The following is a 19080-nucleotide window of genomic DNA, read 5'->3' as shown; positions in this document are numbered from 1 at the left end:
GTAAAGAAGTCTCCATCTCTGCTCTCACCCCAGGTATCCCACCCTGGATGGGAAGAGGGACAGGTGCAGAAATGACTAGGGTACCAGGTGCTACAGCAAGCCAAGACAGTGGACTGTGAGATCCAGTGGAGGGAGCAGCCTTGGTCAGTAGCAGGAATCAGAGAAGGCTTCTTAGAGGAGGCAGAATTGGAGATAAATATATAGGGTGAAAGGTAACTTGGAAGGTGAAATGGAAGCTCTGGCGTCAGGTGAAGGGAATCACCTGATCATGGAGAAGTGGAGATCCTGGGCAAGCAGGACTCAAGAACCCCTAGAGGAAGGCCAGAACAGGGGCTGGAAAGAGCTTTGGGTGGGTCACTCAAAGACAAGCGGGTTGCACCCTGGAAAGGTGGTTTCCTGTTGGAGGGAAGGCATCTGGGTCAGGGAGAGGCCATGGGGACCTGCGACACCAGTAGGGGACTATCACACCAAGATAGGGCTGTGGGGAAATGCCCCTGCCTGCCTTGCTGGATGCTTGACTTGAGGCCTAAGGGGTGGGGGAAGCACGTCTCGGGAAGAAGGCTCCAATCACCCAGGGGCAGGCCACCTGTGCTTTTCACAGAGTGTCCCACAGGCCAGGGCACAGCAGAAATGTGTGACCCAGAGGAGGTGGTGAGTGGCGTATATTTTTTTCTTCACTCTCAGTCCCTGAGACCAGGGTAGGGGGATGGGGGGTAGAGGCAGAACTTTGTCCTCGGTCCTTGGGTTGCAGCTGGTGTCCGTGAGTCTCTGGCCTCCTTTCTCCTTATACGGCCAGAGAAAGGGACGTGTGGGGTGCTTGGCTCTGGGTGGCAAGGGGCCCTGCTGGCTGGCTCTGAACGGGGCACTGGGACGCCAAGGCTGTTTACTCGGCCCGCCTCTCCTCCTCTCAATACAGCGTGAGGTTGCCTGGAGACCACGGGAGGGTGGCAAGCGGGAAGAGGGGGGTTTGCAAACCAGAGTCAGAGCTCACTGAGGGGGAAAAAAAACCCAAAAACCATATCCATCACAGCCCTTGTTTTACAGGTGGAAAAACTGAGGCTCAGAGATGGGCAGAGCTGGGTGGGGGGGTCTTGTCCATGCCAGAGACAGATTCCATTTATGAATGAACAGGGGAGCCCCCCCATAAGACTCCTACACAGGCTACAGGCAAATGAGGCTCTCTGCCCTCCTTGATTTGCCCCCTAACCCTCCATCCCACAGCAAGATTGACTTTTTCCCTGGGGAACCTTGGGTCATGGAGGGTCATGGCCTGCAGAAGAACCAAGACCCGAGAAAGACAACCCAGTTGTAGGCTTATGCGAGGCTGGAGGAGGCTGGCCAGGACTGCCACTGTTGATGCCAGTATCTGACATACATATCGTGCTTCGTGTTTTGAAGAGCGGCTGAAGGAGCAGCTTGTGTTTCTCACTTTGCCAGATGGGGTGATTTGTAGCTGGCTATTTTTACTTAGCACCGTCCGTGCGCGTGTCAGTTCTCTATAGCTGGGTCATAGATGATCCCCAAACAAAACGACTTAGCCTCACTGTCTTGCCTTCAGATAATTACAGCACTGTATCAGCTCACGGTTTTTCAGGGCCAGGAAGTCAGGGACGACCTCCACCCTGCCGTGCGACCCCTCCCTGCCTATCTCCTTTTGGTGGGGGAGTCATAATTTTAATTCAAAGTGTGTCCATCTTATAACCTAGCACTCCCATGGCTACAGCCTACAGAACACTCCTCACACTATACACACTATACAACCTGCACTGCATGTAGCAGAGTAGTGTGGACACCACCTAAATGGCCATCTTTACCCCAGGGTATCCTTAGACCTGAATTAATTGTTAAGAATTAAGCCTTCCTTAGTTCTTGCACTGGCTCCCGAGCCTCGCTTCCTACTAATGCAGACTCTGCCTGGGAGGCAATGATAAGTCATGCAGTTGGGTCCCTGCCACCCACATGGGAGGCCTGGATTGAGTTCTCAGCTCCCAGATTCAACCCAGTCTAGCCCTGACTAATGTGGCATTCGGGAAACTGAAAGAGAAGATGAGTCTCTTTCACTCTCTCAATGTGTTTCTCAATTAGATAAATAAATCTAAAGGTGCAAGTATATTTTGATGTCAAAGCTTCTGTCCTCATATGTGGAAAATGCACATTATGATAAAACTGTGCTTGGATTTCAGAATGTCTTCTGTATTAAAAAAACAAAAACCTCATACTCCCCCCCTCCCTTTTTCCATGAACTTTCTAAAGTTCCTTGGGATGTCATGCATGGCCACACACCCCCACTGGACACTGGCCATGGTGACTAGGGGTGGGACTGGGTATAAAAGGTGGGGCTGGAGACTCCTCTGTATTGTTCATTCTGCTGTTGTGTCATTTGTATTTTTCAATAATGAGGCTGACTGGCTCACAAGTGATTTCTGAATTGTTAGACAAATGTACAGGTGGGCAAGACTGATTTCCCAGCCCCCTCTCCCTGGTTCTGATGCTCAGAGTCTGCCATGGCCAGTCCTCCAGGTGTGCTGTACTCCTTGGTTTCTCCTCAGAGGAGAAGCTTCTCATTTGCCTTCAACTCACTGTCAAGGTTGCTAAAGGATGCAAGTCCCAATCTAGGGAGACTCTGAGAAGAGGTAGCTTGCCCTGACATACCTCCAGGGACAAGCAGATTGTCACAGTCTTCCAAGCAGTTCCTTCAGTGCACAGACACATCTGGTGGGATGTGTGAGGCCAGGCCCTGCCTGCAGCACTGGCATCGCATATGGATGCTGGTTCAAATGTTGGCTGTTCTGCTTCCAATTCAGTTCCTTGCTAATATGCCTGGAAAACAGCAAAAGATAGTCTAAGTCTTCAGGCCCCTGAACCCACAGGGAGACCCAGATATAGCTCCTGACGTTTGGCTTTGGCCTGGCTAGTCCTGGTCTGTGGCCATTTGGGGAGTGAGCTAGCAGATGGAAGATTTTCCCCTGTCTCTGTCTCACTGTTTCTCTGCCTCTCTGTGTTAACTCTGCCTTTCAAATAAATAAATCTTTAAAGAGAATATATCTGGGGGCTAGAAGATTTGTTGCATTCCTTGTCACCCCAAGTCAAGATCAAGCTGTGACTATGGAATAAACTGAAGAAGCATGGTTCAACTTCCATGTGTTCACCAGCTGGGCTCACCCATCTCCCAGGGCATGCTGGCTCCTGCCTGTCCTTGTTCACTCTTGAGTGTGCAAGCAGGTAGAAGGGGGCAATTCCTGTCAATGGGCTTTGGATTTAGGATCATACCGCAGGATGTGTCAGTCTCCCAGAGGCAGCCCCCATGGGCCCGGGCAGTCCCTCCACTCCAGGGAAGAACCAGGCTTTCTGAGATGGACCTGTCCTGCATTTGTGGCAGAGCTCCCCCAGTAAGTGTCCTGCTCAATGGCATGGGCAAAGAGAGCTGCCAGCTCCTTCTGGGCCTCAGATGGTCGCTGTTCCATCTGCCAAGCCAAGCTGCTCAGAGCCCAGGCCCATGCCAAGTCCTCCAAGAACAAGACTGAGCTCTCCTGGCTTCTCAGGAACCTTGCCAGAGGAGCTGCTGGCATTTCAAAAGCATCCCTCTGCCCACCATGCTCACCTTGCCCCTGCCAGTGGAACCCCCAGATGAGTTCTGGTGAGTTCTCCATGGAGTTTTTTTTTTTTTTTTTAAGATTTATTTATTTTTATTAGAAAGGCAGATTTGCAGAGAGAATGAGAGACAGAGGAAGATCTTCCATCCACGGATTCACTTCCCAAATGTTTACAATGGCTGGAGCTGGCAGCCAGGAGCTTCTTCTGGATCTCCCATGCAGGTGCAGGATCACAAGGTTTGGGGCCATCCTCCTATGCTTTCCGAGGCCATAAACATGGAGCTGGATGGGAAGTGGAGCAGATGGGACGCATTGAGAGTCTTAGCTGCAGCTCCTGCTTGTCTATTTGGATGCTGGATGGATGTGTCTTCCAAGCCTCATCTACTGCTGGTTCCTCCATTCAATTCTGTTCCCAAAATCTTAACGGAGAGACCCTGGGCACATTGAACTGTGCACAAGTCACTGTCTGGAGCAGCCCTGTCAAACAGAACTTTCTGTGATGATGAAAATGTCCTATGTCTGGCTAGCCAGTAAGGTAGCCATGAGCCAGTGGCTAGCAATCACTTGACATGTTTTATTCTTTTGAGGAACTGCCAAGGAGTTGCATGATTTTATACCTCCCAGGAGTGATGCACAAGGATTCCACTTTCTCCACATTCTTGCTTAACACACGCTACTGTCTTTTTGATTAGAGGTATCGTGTGTGTGTGTGTGTGAAATAGAATGTCAATGTTGTTTGGCTCTGCAGTTTGTCAATTATCAATGCTGCAGATCTTATTAGCCACTTGAATATCTTCTTCAGAAAGAGGTATCTGTTCAAATCCTTTTTACAATTTTTTTACCTATTCATTTGTTTTTACCATTGTGTCCTAAGAGTTCTTTATTCTGGATAATTGTCCTTGTCAAATATATAACTTGCATTTTTCCCTATTCTGTATGTTATAATTTCACTTTCTTTTGAGAGTCCTTTGAGAAGTGCAAGAGTTTTAAATTTGGTGAAATTCAACATGTTTGGGGTTTTTTTGTACTAAGTGCTATATCATAAGAACACTGGCAAGATCATGAAAATTTTCTCCAAAGAGTTTTGACTCTTAAATTTAGACTTTTGAGTTAACTTGTCTGTACGAAGTGAGGCAAAAACCTAAATTTATTGCTTGGCATGCGGATATGCAGGTGTGTCTGCACCAGTTCTTGAAATGGCCATTCGCTCCCTGTTGAGTTGTCTGGGTACCCCTTTTGAAAAACAATCTCACACAGATGCGTGGATTGATTTCTGGAGTTTGTTATTTTTCATCATCCGTATGTCTACCTCAAGCCATTACCTTAGGGGTTTCATTACTGCAGCTTGATAGTAATTTTAAAATCAGAATGTGTGTGAGTTCTCCAACTTTTTCTTTCCTTTTTTTTTTTTTTAAAGATTTATTTTATTTTTATTACAAAGTCAGATATACTGAGAGGAGGAGGGATAGAGAGGAAGTGGAGCTGCCAGGATTAGAACCAGCGGCCATATGGGATCAAGGCGAGGACCTTAGCCACTAGGCCACGCCGCCAAGCCCTTTCTTTCCTTTTCAAAGCAGTTTCTCTGTTTTGGGTCCCTTGCATTTTCTTGTGAGTTTTGGAGAATCAGCTTATCCATTTATGCAAAAAAAAAAAAAAAAAAAAGAGGCAGTTGGAATCTTGATAAGGATTACTCCACAGATTTATTTGACAATATTCCAGCAATATTGCATCTTCTGACCCATGAAGATGGGATTTTTGTTTTGTAGGTCTCTAACATCATCCAGTGTTGTTTTGTAGTCTTCAGTGAAGGTTGGTTTTCCTTTTCCTTCCAGTGGTTTAAACAAGACCACGATGAATATTCTCATCATATCCATCCCAGCAGCCTTGAGGATTGTGGCCAGGTCTTTCTGGTGCTTTGGCTCCTTTGGGTCTTTTCATGTTTCTCTGGTGACCGCTATGGATGGGAAGGCAGGGTACTTGATAAAATCAGGATGAGACTTTGAGTGTGAACCTCAGCACTCCTGTTTTCTAGAATGATTTTGCTGCCATCTGGATCCTCCTCTGGTCCTCTCACATCAGTAGAAGAGATTAGTCTAAAGCACTTGTTACCTAGCTTCATAGCACGCTGGAATCATCTCACCTGGGAACTTGTTTTTTTTGTTGTTGTTGTTTTAAAGTCATTAAAAACTCCGCCTAGAGAACCTGATTCCATTAGTATGCCCAGCTGGTAGAGAGGTTCCTGGGAGGTGGAGCTCGTGCCTGAATACCTGATCTGAGAGGGGCTGTGATGGGAGTAAGGGGAAGGAGGGTCTCTTGGCGTTCTGCAGAGGTGGGCTTGAATCCCAGCTGTTGGCTTCCAGCTTCAACTTCTCAAGGCTGCTAGTTCCCTACTCTGGGAGAGGGGCTAAAATCCCTAGACACCACTCAGGGATTCGGGTAGAGAGGTGGATTAGGTATTTGTACCAGTAGAGTAAGTAGTAAATCGTTGTTTGCTTTTTCTTGTTATTTGAATCAAAGAGCCAGCCCCTGGGCAACAAAGTGGAAATGGAGATCGTGAACATGTTGGAAAAAAACGCAACGCTTCTCAAATTTGGCTACCACTTTACCCAGCAGGGGCCCCGGCTGAGGGCATCCAACGCCATGATGAATAATAACGACCTTGGTGAGTGCAATTCTGCTCCCTGCCCTGCCCTGCCCCTGCGTGTCAGTCCCTCCACTTGGCCCTGGGTGCATCAGAGAAAATCTGCTGCAACAGCTCCCGGAGAGTTCTGAGCTAACTCCTGACTTTGACACTGAGTGAATCTGCTTTGTTTCCTCCATTGGTGCCTACTCTCTGCCCCTAGACCTTGAGGAGTTCAGGAGCTGACGCTGAGAATTCTCCCCTCCCTGGTCCCCCACCACCAACCAGGCGGACAGCTGTTGCACACTGGCCCCACACATGCTGCAGCTGGTGGAAAATGATGGGGGGTTCGGCAGGGCCCACTGCTCACCAGGAGTCTGATCTGAATATCCCTGGTTGAATGCAGTCCTCAGAGATCCCAGCTTGGCTTAAGTGTCAAAGGTCCCCTAGCAGCCACCAACCTTGTCACGAAAATCCCACACCAAGGAGACATCACGTTGCTCTTAAGCAAAAGTGGAAATGTTGACTTTGTGGTAAAGTACAAACAGGTTAGAGCAGTTCAGTCTTAGTTAACATGTTTTTCTATAATGAAAAATAAAACGTCATAGTCTTGATGATGAGCAGATAGAAAGTCAGCTGAATGTGCTTAATCATCACCTTGCTTCTGCAGGCTGCTCCACAAGCTTTTCCTGCTGTTGATTTAGTCCCCAAGAAAGGGAGCAAGACTGACAAGATACTAGGAAAACAAAAGGGGGGGAAAAGACAAGCAGCAGGTCTAGGTTGTTAACATGATTGATCATGCTGGTTCCTGGAACTAAGACAAGTGGAAAACAAACTGAGTTACATAATTCTTGTTAAACAAGAGGAAGAAGCGTAAGTTCTTTTAAGAAAAGGGTTTATGTTTTAGTATTGGATGGCATTATGAAATAACTATGGGTTTTCAAGGACAGACTCTTCAGTGTTTCTCACACTCACAGCTGTGTTCTTTGCATAGCTTTTTCTGGTCCCTGACCTACGGCATAAGGCAGACAAGGTCTACACCTACAGCCCAGGGCAGAGTTCAGGCAGGTGGCTGCCTGGTGACTGTCTGAGGCTGGAAGTGTGGGCTTCAGCGGTAGCCATGCATGCTCCAGGCCAGGCCTCAGAGACCCATGTACACAGAACGACACACTCTGCATGCACTTCAGATGGAGTTACTAGGCTCCACGAGTAGGAGGTCCAGAAGATGCTTGGTGTGGAAGCTGGAGGCTCTGGCTTTTCAGGACACCTCAGGTGCTGTTCACTCATTGCTTACCTGGTACCACTGGCTTTCCAGAGCCTGGGATCCAGAAACGCCCATGTATAAAAACATTGTTATGGGTCTGGCACAACAGCTCAATTGGCTAATCCTCCTCCTCCAAGCACCGGAATCCCATATGGGTGCTGATGTGTCCCGGCTGTTTCACTTCCCATCCAGCTCCCTGCTTCTGGGATGGGAAAGCAGAGAAGGATGACGCAAAACCTTGGGACCCTGCACCCATATGGAAGAGCCAGACAAGGCTCCTGGCTTTGGATTGGAGGGCGAGGCTCTGATTGCTATGGCCACTTGGGGAGTGAACCAGCAGATGAACTTCCCTGTAACCTTGCCTTTCCAGTAAAAATAAATAGTTCTTTAAAAAAAAAAAGGAGAAAAATTTAAAACATTTATCTGTTTATTGATTTGAAAGGCAGAGTTAAGAGGGAGAGGCAGAGAGATCCTCCATCTGCTGTTTCACTTCCTAAAGGGTCACAACAGACAGGGCTAAGCTAGGCTAGGTCAGGTGTCAGGAGTTTTCTCCAGATCTCCCACAAGGGACCAGAGGCCAAAGCATTTGGCCCATCTTCTGCTTTCCCAGATGTATTAACAGGAAGCTGGATCAGCAATGCAGCAACTGGAACTCGCACTGGAGTCTATATGGAATTCCAGACCCTTGTGAAAGGCCGGCCAGTGAACTGTTGGCATGATTGTGATACAGCTATCCAATCAGTACTTGATATCCTTGAGTTTTATTCTGGTATTGCAATAATCTCCTGTTCTTTTCCTCCCAGACTAGACTGAGATTTGCATGTGTCCCTCAGTGCCTACCCCTGGGCTAACCAATAGCACAGTGGTTTGGGAGTTTTGTCCTCTGGTTTTTTTCTTTGTCCTTCAATGGTACAATGGTCTGGGGGGGTTTGTTTTTGCAACAGAGGTCCCAAGTAGCCAGAGGTTGAGTGCCACAGGAGCACTGGGATAATGGAACAAATGGCTTTTGGGGATCCTCCCAGGTCTGAGATCAAACTCTCAGGCCTGATTCCCCTTGTGAGGACCATCACAGGCCCCTACAGGAAGCAAAGGGTGCTGAAGCTGACAGGAGCTCCAGTCGATCTCCTCATTGCCTTCAAGAGAAACTGAAGCCAGATGTGAGTGGGGAGCCAGGCATGAGGGAGTATTGCACACAATGGCTTGGTGGGATCACAGAGTTGTTTGTCACAATGAACGTTTTCTGGGCAGCTTTTGTGTGCCGTTGGGCTGTGCCCGGTGACATAAGGGGTGGCAGAAGGGCCAGTTCTCCAAGTCTAGAATCTTCACCTTTTAGGGAAAAAAAAAAAATAAAAAGACTCAAAGGCATGCCTGAAAAATCAGCAGTGCCTACAAAGCCAGTCCAAACCAAGTGAGGAAATGAAGCGGGAGGCCAGAATCCAGTGAAGCCAAGTGCCCTGATTTGGGAGGCCAGGAGGGATTGAGTAGCCTTGAAAGGAAGATACAGGTGTATGAGCGAGGTGAGGGGCACTCCTGCAGCGGCTGTGGGAGGTAGCCAGAGGGATGTTAGGGGTACAAACACTAAGCAATGGGACCCAGTTTATGGGACAGCAGAGACTGAAAGGCCTCAAAGGATGGGAGGAGCTGTGACTGGGCATGAGACTAAGCAGAAGGAACAGTGTTGGCCAAAGCAGGGCAGTCGGCAAGGAGACAGGAGGCTGTGGCCTGTGGCCTTTCCTGCTGCTCCCAGGTATAGTGATGGGAACAAGTGCAAGTGGAAATCACGGCAGGGCCCAGGACCTGTGTGCGGCTACCCCCTTGGGCTTCCCACAGAAGGCATGGGTGCAGAATCGTTGCAGGCAACGTTCCTACCACTAGGGGGCCCGGGAGGAGTTGTAACTGTAAAAGCAAATTTGTGCCCATCTACTTATTTCCACAAGAGGATGGCTGGCGATGGTGACAGTTGCCTCCTGGCTTCCTTTTCGGCACATAGTTCTCATCTTGCTCTGGATGCTGTAGTAAACAGAAGGTTCTCAGGTTTCCCCCCCACTGAATCTTGACATCCTGAAAGCATCCTTCTGCTCTTCTCCAGGGCTGCGGTCTGTGCTGGTTAGCAGCTTGGTTGGAAGGGAGCAGACCTCTTGGGTTTCCCACTCACTGCCATCTGCCTCACCTGTGTTAGGCGCCAGCTCCTAGGAGGCATTCAGTCCCCAAGGCCACATGTCAGCCAGTGTCTGGGCCTGTCCTGACTGGTACCCTTCAGTTCTGCCCACCCCGTGTACAGAATGACGTGGGGCAGGTGTTCTGTGTTGAGTGTAGCGAGTCTGGGTATGGTGGGTGGGTGTGGGGCAGGAGCAGAGCCGTGGATCCTCATCCACATGTGTGCTCCTTGCCCCTCCCCAACCCTGTGCCTGAGGCACACCTATCAGTATACTATTTATAGTTCAGTTCAGGTCCCCCTCTCTCGTGATAAACTCTTTCAGTCTCCAAGTCAGTACAATGCAGGTGGGGTGCTCATTGCCCATGTCCTCCAAGAAGGCCTTTGGAACAACCTCAGGCACAGCACACCTCAAAATTTTTTTGAAACTTTTGAGTGTAAATTGAAAATTTAGAATTGTTGCATGTATGGGGTGATGTTATGATTTAGGAATACAAGCTGGGACAGTTAAATCAAACTACGCAACATCTTTATCCCAAGTACTTATCTTAATAGACTATTATTGGCTGTATTTGCCATGCTATGCAAGAGAGCTAAAACCCATTCCTCCTGTGCTCTCCTGAGATCTTGTCCACTCTGTCACTTCCCCATGACCCCAAGCTTCTGCTTCTGTGCAGGGTGATTGCTGGTCTCACATGTAAGAACACATGTCTTTGTCTTGTACCCCAAATAATATTCTCCAGCTCCACCTACGGTGTTGCAAGTAACATATTTTTTTTTTCTTTGAAGACAATTATTTTGAAAGGAATTGAGTGGGACAGGGATTTTCCGTCTTCTGGTTCACTGCAGGTGGCTGCCACAGTCGGGGCTGGCAGGTGAGAGCCAGGAGCCAGGTGTTTTATCCATTTCCCATACAGGTGCGGGGGCCTGAACACTTGGGCCATCCTTTGCTGCTTTTCCCAGGTGCATTAGCAAAGAGTTAGGAGCAGAAGCAGAGCAGCTGGGACATAAATAGGTGCCAATTATGGGATGCTAGTGTGACAGGTGGCAGTTTTACCTGCCATGCCACATTGAATTTCCTTCTTTGTAAGATGAATAGCATCTAATTGTGTACCTGTCCACCATGTTGTCTTTATCCATTCATCTGTTGAGGGACACTCCAATTGATTCTGCATCCTGGTGACTAACCAACTTTGCTGTGATGTTGCAGCATACACAGGAATGCGGATATCTCTTTGACAAACTCATTGCAAATCTGGGAAAATATCCACAAGTGGAATTTCTAGATCCTCTGTCATATCTTACCCCCAAAACGGTCTCAGAAAAAGCAATTTCCACCCAGCCACCCAAGCCAGAAATATGGGATTCTTCATGCTACCTTGACCCCAGCCATCACCTCCACACCAGTCTCAAAGCCTGGTCTTATTTCAGGCCCTCCAGCTACCCACATGGGCACCTTACCTCTTCTTTGCTTATAGCCCTGGATGGGCTCCAGGTGCTGCCAGGTTCAACTCCCCCATGGCCTCTAAGCCTCTCAGTAACAGACCTGCTACTTGCACTGCATATAGTGTGTGCCATGTGCTATTCTGAACATGTTGACCTTACTCATTTCTGTAGCCCCCATCCCCCTGGGGGAGGAGAGGCTGCTTTCCTCCCCACCACATAGCAAGGTCATGGAGATCTGGAGACAAGGCGAACTGCCCACAATGCACAGCCCAAATTGGGATTTGAACCAGCAGCCTGGCTCTATAGCCTGTGCTGTCTACATCAGGAGCAACCAACTGGCAGGCTGTCTACCCATTCCAGGTAGTCCCATTAAAGACCATCACTCCGAATGTGAGGGGAACACTTTCCATCCTCAACCCTATACCTGCCCATCTCAGGAAGATGTGGTCACTTCATTCACTGTGCCTTTCAGACCTCAGGGGGCTGTGCCAGGGAACCCGTAAAAGCTTATGTGCTGTTTGTGGAGTTTGATTTCCTGTTTTATTTCTGGTTCTTGCACTTGGTACATGAGAGTCCTCTGTAAATGCTGTTGAATAAATGCTATAAATGAAAGTGCTTCCCAAAGACAAGCTGGTCCACTGGACATGAAGTGACAGAGGGGTTCAGGCAACAAGCAGTGTGTGGCTGGTCCTTATAGCTCAAGATCTCTTTGCTTCTGCCAACGACAAGTCTCTGGCTGTGGCAACCATGTGTAAGGTACAGTTTTTAAAAAGAAAAGCAAATCGAACAATGGAAGACCCAGCCTGTACTTTTATTTACCCTAACTCAGGGCAAGTTCCTTTCCCCTCTTGGTCTCATTTCCTCCATCGTTAAAATGGGGGTTGGTTGAGGGGAGGGAAACCATGTGATTCCATAGGCTCCTTTCCCTTCTCCCAGTATAGAACGTTTCCCAGTACATGCAACGAGGGTGAATAATTAGATACAACTTATGGGCTCCCTGTAGATACCATCAATCACCGGCTCGGGTTTTAGTCCCTGGCTCTGTCACTAGCTCTTAGGGACTGTGGTGCTCTGCTTTTCTCCATAGAGAAGACTAACCTCTGTAGCACCAGAGGTGGTCCAGTGATGACAGCCCCACATGGATGAGACCAGCTCGTAGCAAGGAAGGTGCCACAGTGAGGCCCACAGCCACCAGCCTGGATACCTGCTTTACTGCTTTAAGCATGAAATGTACCCTCTGCCATTGGGAGTGGGGGTAATGTCAACAATCTACAACCTCAGGAGGGGCTCCAGGAAGGCCTGGGTATGGCTGCACATTTAACAGAGAGGCTTACAAGTCTGCTCATGTCAACTCCTAGCCACTTTGGGCAAAGCTCTTCTGCTCTTTTTTGATCTCTGCACATTTGTCCCCAAGCCATCTAATATTCTGGTTTCTCCAGGAAACAGGGTGACAAGATCTTCTCCCCAAGTGAGATGGCCCACCTGGATTTGCTAATTATTCTTCGAACCTGAGGTGCTGAGCTTAGGGAAGGGGCTCAGGCATAGACTGAACTCTGGGCCCCAGGATGGGTGACCCATGTGACCCCGAGAACATTCCCCCAGCTCCCACCCACATGAGCAACAGCTCCCCCATGAGTCTGTTTTGGATGCCCAAGACATCCAAATATATCTCTGCCACATGTTTATCTCTGCTGGAGTACTGGAAGAGATTTCTGTACAGACTTTTCCCTCGGCAGTAGCTTCCTGTCTCTGCCACAAGAGCCCCTGACTGCCGCCTTCTAGCTCCAGGGATCTATGACCCTTCTGCCTTGCGGTTGATCTGACTTGCTGCTTGGTCTGACACCACCACAATACATTTCAAAGCACTCTCCCTTGTTACAATCTAGGGACTTCTTTAACATATCTGGCCTGCAACCTCCTGGCTGCTGCTTCCCTTTCTGGCATTCTACCACTTTGTCTTGTGAGCTGTTTAGGTATAAACTGTCTTGTCTCCAGGGAAATGTGAAGGCTAAGCATAAGGGGACACAGCCACAGGAGGGTAACCTTCAGGGCTGAAATCACTGTTTATGTTAGCAGGCGACTGTTGGGGGGGACTCCTAGCAAGCTGGGACAGATAAATGGTTTCACCAGGTCATGACTTCAGCCTCAGCAAGATCTATGGAGCCTAACTCTTTTTTTTTTTCCCCCCCACAAGATTCTTTTTTTTTTTTTTTACTTTTTTTTTTATTAATTATTATGCATTATGTGACAGTTTCATAGGCTCTGGGAATCCCCCCACCCCTCCCCATGCCCCTCCCCCCTGGTGGATTCCTCCACCTTGGTGCAGTATTACAGTTCAAATTCAATCAAGATTCTTTCCTTGCAAACATATACCAAACATAGAGTCCAGCTACTTATTGTCCAGATGGGTTGAACAGTTTCTTGGGGAGACCATTTCTGGTCCAAAGTTAGAGCTGGTAGAATATCATCCCAGTCAATTAAGAGTCCCAATATAACATTAACAGCAATTTGTAACTTTATGGAATTGACATGGTTTTGCGTAACCAGTATGTTAAAAAAAAAAAACAAAAAACAAGTTCTTAACCACAACCTATGATTTGCTCATTGACATTTCAATTTTAGTTTGTATACAGGACCGTCTGCTATATACCTTAAAATGGCTATAAGGTACCATTCAGCTGTCTCGTGTCTATTTCATTTTAGTATTTAGCCATTTGTTGTGTTGAAGTATAATTTTACTGATCTTGGCAGATTTTAGGATAATCTAGACTGGCTTGTAACTCTAACAAGACATTTGTCAACAATTAAGGTGCAGAACATTTTTTTTTGGGGGGGGGGTGTGCAGGAAAGTCCCCAACACCACGGTGAAGAGTGACTAATCTTCGTGTCCCACCCAGCGAGGCATGAGCAAATCCATGCCAGCTCTTTCCTGTCAGATTCCAAGCTCTACTTTTTGTTGTTTGTCTATTTATTTTAGGTTTTTTTAGTTTGTATGATTGTTTGTTTGCTATGAGGGGTTTTCGGAGCGATCCTGATGGTCATTGCAAGGGAGGATGGGGGTCCAGAGGTGGAGCCAGGCTCGGACCAGAGAAAGCTCTCCTCCCTGGTCCCGAAGGACATTTATTGTTCTTCTGTGTCTGCAGACCGCTCAGGGCTTCTGGTTGTCTTTCCAATGACGTTGGTTTCTGCACGGTAGTGTTTGGACTTCTTCCATCCCCAGCGGAAGCTCCGGTTGGGGGTGGGTGACCTCAGAGTACTTGGCCTCCGAGGGCATCCAATTCCCTGTGGCCTCCTTGGCAGTTGGGATATAGTCCTTGTTGCTCGTATTAATAGTTTGTGGTGAAGGTCTGGGAGTCTTCATGGTTGGGATCCAGGCTTTCTCCTTGCCACCTTATGGAGCCTAACTCTTATCAGAACTGGAGGAACACCCTCTAGCTAGAGGACCTCTGCAGGAAAGGGGAAAACATGAGCTGAGCAAAACAGGACTGTGTGTCTGATCAGGGACAAGGACACTATGGACGGTGTCCCTTGCCGCAGCCTCCCTGTACCAAGCTCTGATGGGCTTTTCCTCACAGTTCTTTACAAACAGGTGGCTTCTGAAGTTGCTAACAATGCAATCAGAGAGGGGCTTCCCAGAGCCATCCATCCCAGTGCCAGTGGTGGCTCCTGTCTCTAGGGACAACCAGCTGATATCTTCTCTCCATTCCTTTTCAGTGAGGAAGAGGAGGTTGGCCGACCTGACCGGGCCCATCATTCCCAGGTGCCGCAGCGGTGTCTAGGGCTTGGAGGTACAGAGCCTGCCTTTGAACTGGACACGTTCTGCTGCTGGGCTGTGCTCTGCTGTGGAGACCAGAAAGCAACAATGCCAGCACAGACCCTACCGTGATTCAGTTCTTTATGCACTAAGGTTTCTAGTTTAACTAGTTGGTTGTAGTTGAAAATTTTATAAAATATGATTAATGTGAAGTTTTCCTTTAGTCACAGAAGTTCAGTCTAGTTATTTAAAAATGAAGAAGCTCTCAAACCGGCATAGATCTTAGGTGTCAGGCATGACGGTGTCAATGACAACCCCAGTAGCTCAGTGTTGGTGGCCCTGCTGTGTGGCATGCTTCAGTCGCCCTCTGGGATATGTGAATTCTACCTGGCTTACAAGTACCACGACAAACTCTTTATTACAAATCTGATCCTAGCAAACTGAATAGTTAAGCATTCTTTATTAACTCCCTTTTAAATTTTAACAATCTCAGGGTTAAAGTTGCCAAACTGATAGTGAAGCAAGAACACAATTCTCCCTTTTAGACAGGAAGCCCAAGGCCACAAACATCTGCCAGGAACCGACCGGAGGGCATGAGATTCCTTTTGCTGGGTGTGAAGAAATGATAGAAAGGGCCAACAGTACATCTGTGTCTGACTAACCCCAGGCAATGAACCCAACCAGGGGTGTTCTTTACAAACATCTGGGATGGTTTTCAATTCAACACTGGAGGCGAAATGTTTTCCCACTGCATGTCATCCATCCCCTAGTGTGAAAGCCTGCCGCCAAGGACTCAAGAACACCTGGTGTGCTGCATTGTTGGCGAGCCACCTAATGGAGGCAATACTGCAGAGGGACACTTTACAGCACATCAGGGCTACAATATCTAGCACAGTCAAGACCAGACTGACTGGCTCACCCCTTATTAGTCACATGACCACTGGGCTCATGCAAGCAACTCAGACCTCTGAAGGATGATGGTGATGAACATCCAGATAATAAACAATCAGGAATCACTGGCCAAATCACCTGAGATCCCCCTTTTCACATCATGTGCATCTCCTGGGATCCAGCAAGAAGGGGTTAAGCCACAGTTCCCTTGTGCCTTTTGATACCACAGTGCCAGTTAATGTGATTCTGTTGTTGCTTTGGGGAGTTACTTTCATTTAGTGATTCAGCAAATCTCACCAAGAACAAGGCCAGAGAGCAGATGAGCACAGAGCTAAGAGACTTCTCAAGTGCAAAGGGAAAAGTCTCCCACACTGAACTCCGAGGACACGGATGGTACAGGGTAACTGGAGGTGGAGGCAGGGCTCCGCCACCACGGAAGAGCATCTACTGAGGCTGCAAATGGGCCCAGGATGGCATCAGGCTGCAGGGACGGCCAGTGCCATTCGGCTTCTCCCTGAACACAACTGCAGCTGTATTCTGCATCACTGGAAATTGCAACATAACATTAAATCTGTTGGTCTATGGATGGCTGCGGATGTGGTTCTTGGGACCTGAGTGGCAGGCACGTGTGCCTGGCAGGCTGGTCAGTCATCACGGCAGCACTGAGTGACCTAGCGTCTCCTGTCCCTGGTGGGGATTTAAAAACTGCCACATGCCAGTGTCATCAAGCCAGGTGTCCAGACTTGGCCTTGGCAAACCTACTTTAAAGGGCCAGACAGTATGCATGCTTGACTCGGTGAGGCACATAGTCTCTTGGCATAACTGCTTGGTTTGACCACAGATCTGATGTAAAGGTGTGGGTGAGGCTGTTACAACAAACTTTATTTATAAAAATAGGAGATGGGCCAAATGGCCAAATGCCAGTTTGCAAATTTTCTAAGGCTGGTAGAGAAAAGAAGGCTGGGGGTGTGGGCAGGGTAGACAGCAGGCGACCCGAGTGACCTGGTTTAGGAATCAGTCCTAAAGCCACAGCTTCCTCATTCTGCCACCCCAGCAGCTCCACGATTCTCATATGGCTCACCTTTCTCTGTGCTCTAGCATGGTATGAATCCAGATAAATAAGCACTCAGCACCCAACTCCCTCCCTCCACCCTCTGAAGTGTGGGTAGTCAATAAGGTAACCAGTAAGCCTGCAATGAAGTTGCTGACTTGTCTGCTTCTGTAGCCTGACGTTCCCCTATGTGTGGTGAGCTGCTCCAACCCCACTTTGTGAAGGCCTGGGAAAGGGCCCAGGGGGCCGTTCTTATGAGCATGGCCCACCAGGAGACATGCATGCCATGACCTCCCTTGGTATGCGTGGCCGCTGGGCTGTGCACTCACATTCCTCCTTAAAGTTGTGCTGGGCACAGTCTGGAGCCTTCCTGTCCCCTTTGTCTTGACACGTGACACAGCAGGCTGTGAATCCTTGTCCTTGACAGGCAGGGCAGGTCAAGACAAGCTGGCGACACTGTGGGGTGGAGCAGAGTTTATACTGGTCCCACGGGGCTCGACAGTATGAACATTCTGGGAGGGGAGAAGAGCCTTGTTAGAAACAAATACATACTCTCTCACCTCCTCCACAGGCAGGCACCGCTTCAATTTCTGTATGTGCTTCTAAGCCCACCACCACAAAACAACTGCTGTTGGGCTTTGGCAAAGTCTTTATGTAAGTCTGTCCCCTAATAAAAACAACCCTATCCCCCGGCATCTTTTGCTCTGGGGAATCAACTTTCTGATTCCAGTATTCCGTGCCCATTCTTGTTTTTCCACCTAGAAACCAACTAGCAATGTTCCTCTCTTGGTAGCTATTCCAGGCTGCCCTTTGCTAAATGGTCTTTTTTTCCTTAGATCATGCCCTTTTTCTACAAGGACAACCTACCTGAACCCAGTTGACCCTAACATACCTTCAGCTTATGTCCAAGTCGCCCCTGCTAGGATGTTCAGCTACCTGATTTCTAACCGCCACAGTATCCTCCTTCTGAGCCTGCTTTTTCCTGCTCATGTCCTGTCATCTCTGATAACCTAAGTCTTCCCAAGTTGCTTCACCTTGCTTCAATCACACATCCTGGGGCTTGTTCTCTCCTGCATGCTCATGGGCAGGCGTCCAACAAATGCTGACAGTGGTTTCCCTGGAAAGTAGCCCAAATCCACTCTTTCTATATGTGCTTCACACTGAAGCCAAAACACAGGTTTTTGTGCCATGGCCCTACATTATTCACAGGTAAACACCATGTGTTCACCAGTACCTACAGCAGGAGCCATGGTTGACTGCACCATGACCTTACACAGCAGTCTAACAAAGACATGTTTTTATATGCATGAAAAATGTCATAGGATTACAAAAGAAACCAGTGAACAGAAACATACTATCAATTTTTAAAAATCTGATTGAGTAAGGTACCTGCTCTGTATTAACATGGTAAGTACCAAGACTCAATGGTGGGCCTGATCTGTCTCCACTTTGAAGCAGTGGTGAGTACATGTGCTACTCTGACAACCGCAGCCAACAGCAATGCCATGAAAGTACTGTGAATTCCACTGGCGACAAAGTCACAGGGACATGGGATACAATTGGCTAGGCCTTCGTACACAACAAACAGAAATGCTTCACTTTCGTGGGGAGTTACAGGAAATAAGGATTCACAGTACTTGTGAATTCTACACCCCAATTCCAGATTTAAGACCCAGAGTGAGCCTAGTAGTACAGCTACTTCCAGACAGAGACTGTACACATTTTCAGAGCTTGTCCAGCTAGCAGACGCTGAGGCCAGGTCCCAGAGCCTTGCTTCAAGGTTCTGCTTGCCTCACTGCTACATCCCTCTTGCTTGGAACAGAGGAACAGGAACAAAAGCTCTTTTCCCTGTTCAGTTTAGCCCTTAGCACTAGCCTACCTTCCCCACAGCGTTCCTCTAGAATGGTAAGCTGACGATGTGTTGGATGTCAGTCTGAGCTCTGGACCCACACAGACCCACCTGACACGACGTCACTGTTGTAGCACAGGGCATAACGTTCATCAAAAACAAACAACTTCCCTTTGTAGAAACCCTCAGGAAACTCTTCCAGATACTTGTGGATGCCACCCTTGAGCTGGAACACCTCCTTGCACACTCCCTAGTGTGGAAAAAGAATAGGAGAGTTAAAGCTGCAGACACCTGTAAGAAGCCCCACTGGGGGAGGGGCAAGCAGAAAACGCTGCTGTCAGCTGGGGGCTCCTAGCTCCCCCTGCAGCATGCTGAGGAATTGCTGACCAAAGGGTCCAGGAAGCAGCTGGCCAGACTGGACCCAGTGGGGGATGGTTGATGACAGCCGTGTGGGCCT

General features: G+C 48.3%; 2 protein-coding genes across 4 annotated transcripts in view; one reads left to right on the top strand and one right to left on the bottom strand.

Annotated features, from left to right (window-relative positions):
- The window catches only part of TMOD1 (tropomodulin 1), a 68366-nt gene extending 52057 nt beyond the window's left edge, over positions 1-16309 (top strand). For both annotated transcript variants that reach the window (XM_004580963.3, XM_058672552.1), the window contains 2 exons: positions 6111-6255; positions 14793-16309. In XM_004580963.3, the coding sequence (XP_004581020.1) occupies positions 6111-6255; positions 14793-14857 (210 nt within the window). In that variant the 3' untranslated portion in view covers positions 14858-16309. The remainder of the gene's footprint in view (positions 1-6110; positions 6256-14792) is intronic.
- Positions 16310-16584: 275 nt separating this feature from the next.
- Positions 16585-19080, bottom strand: part of TSTD2 (thiosulfate sulfurtransferase like domain containing 2) — a 136880-nt gene continuing 134384 nt past the window's right edge. For both annotated transcript variants that reach the window (XM_058672550.1, XM_058672551.1), the window contains exons 9-10: positions 18735-18873; positions 16585-17286 (exon numbers count right to left, since the gene is read on the bottom strand). In XM_058672550.1, the coding sequence (XP_058528533.1) occupies positions 17027-17286; positions 18735-18873 (399 nt within the window). In that variant the 3' untranslated portion in view covers positions 16585-17026. The remainder of the gene's footprint in view (positions 17287-18734; positions 18874-19080) is intronic.

Source organism: Ochotona princeps, chromosome 14 (genome assembly GCF_030435755.1).
Source record: "Ochotona princeps isolate mOchPri1 chromosome 14, mOchPri1.hap1, whole genome shotgun sequence".
Lineage (NCBI taxonomy): Eukaryota > Metazoa > Chordata > Mammalia > Lagomorpha > Ochotonidae > Ochotona > Ochotona princeps.
Note: the sequence above shows the minus strand (reverse complement) of the source record. Positions and strands in the feature narration are given on the sequence as shown.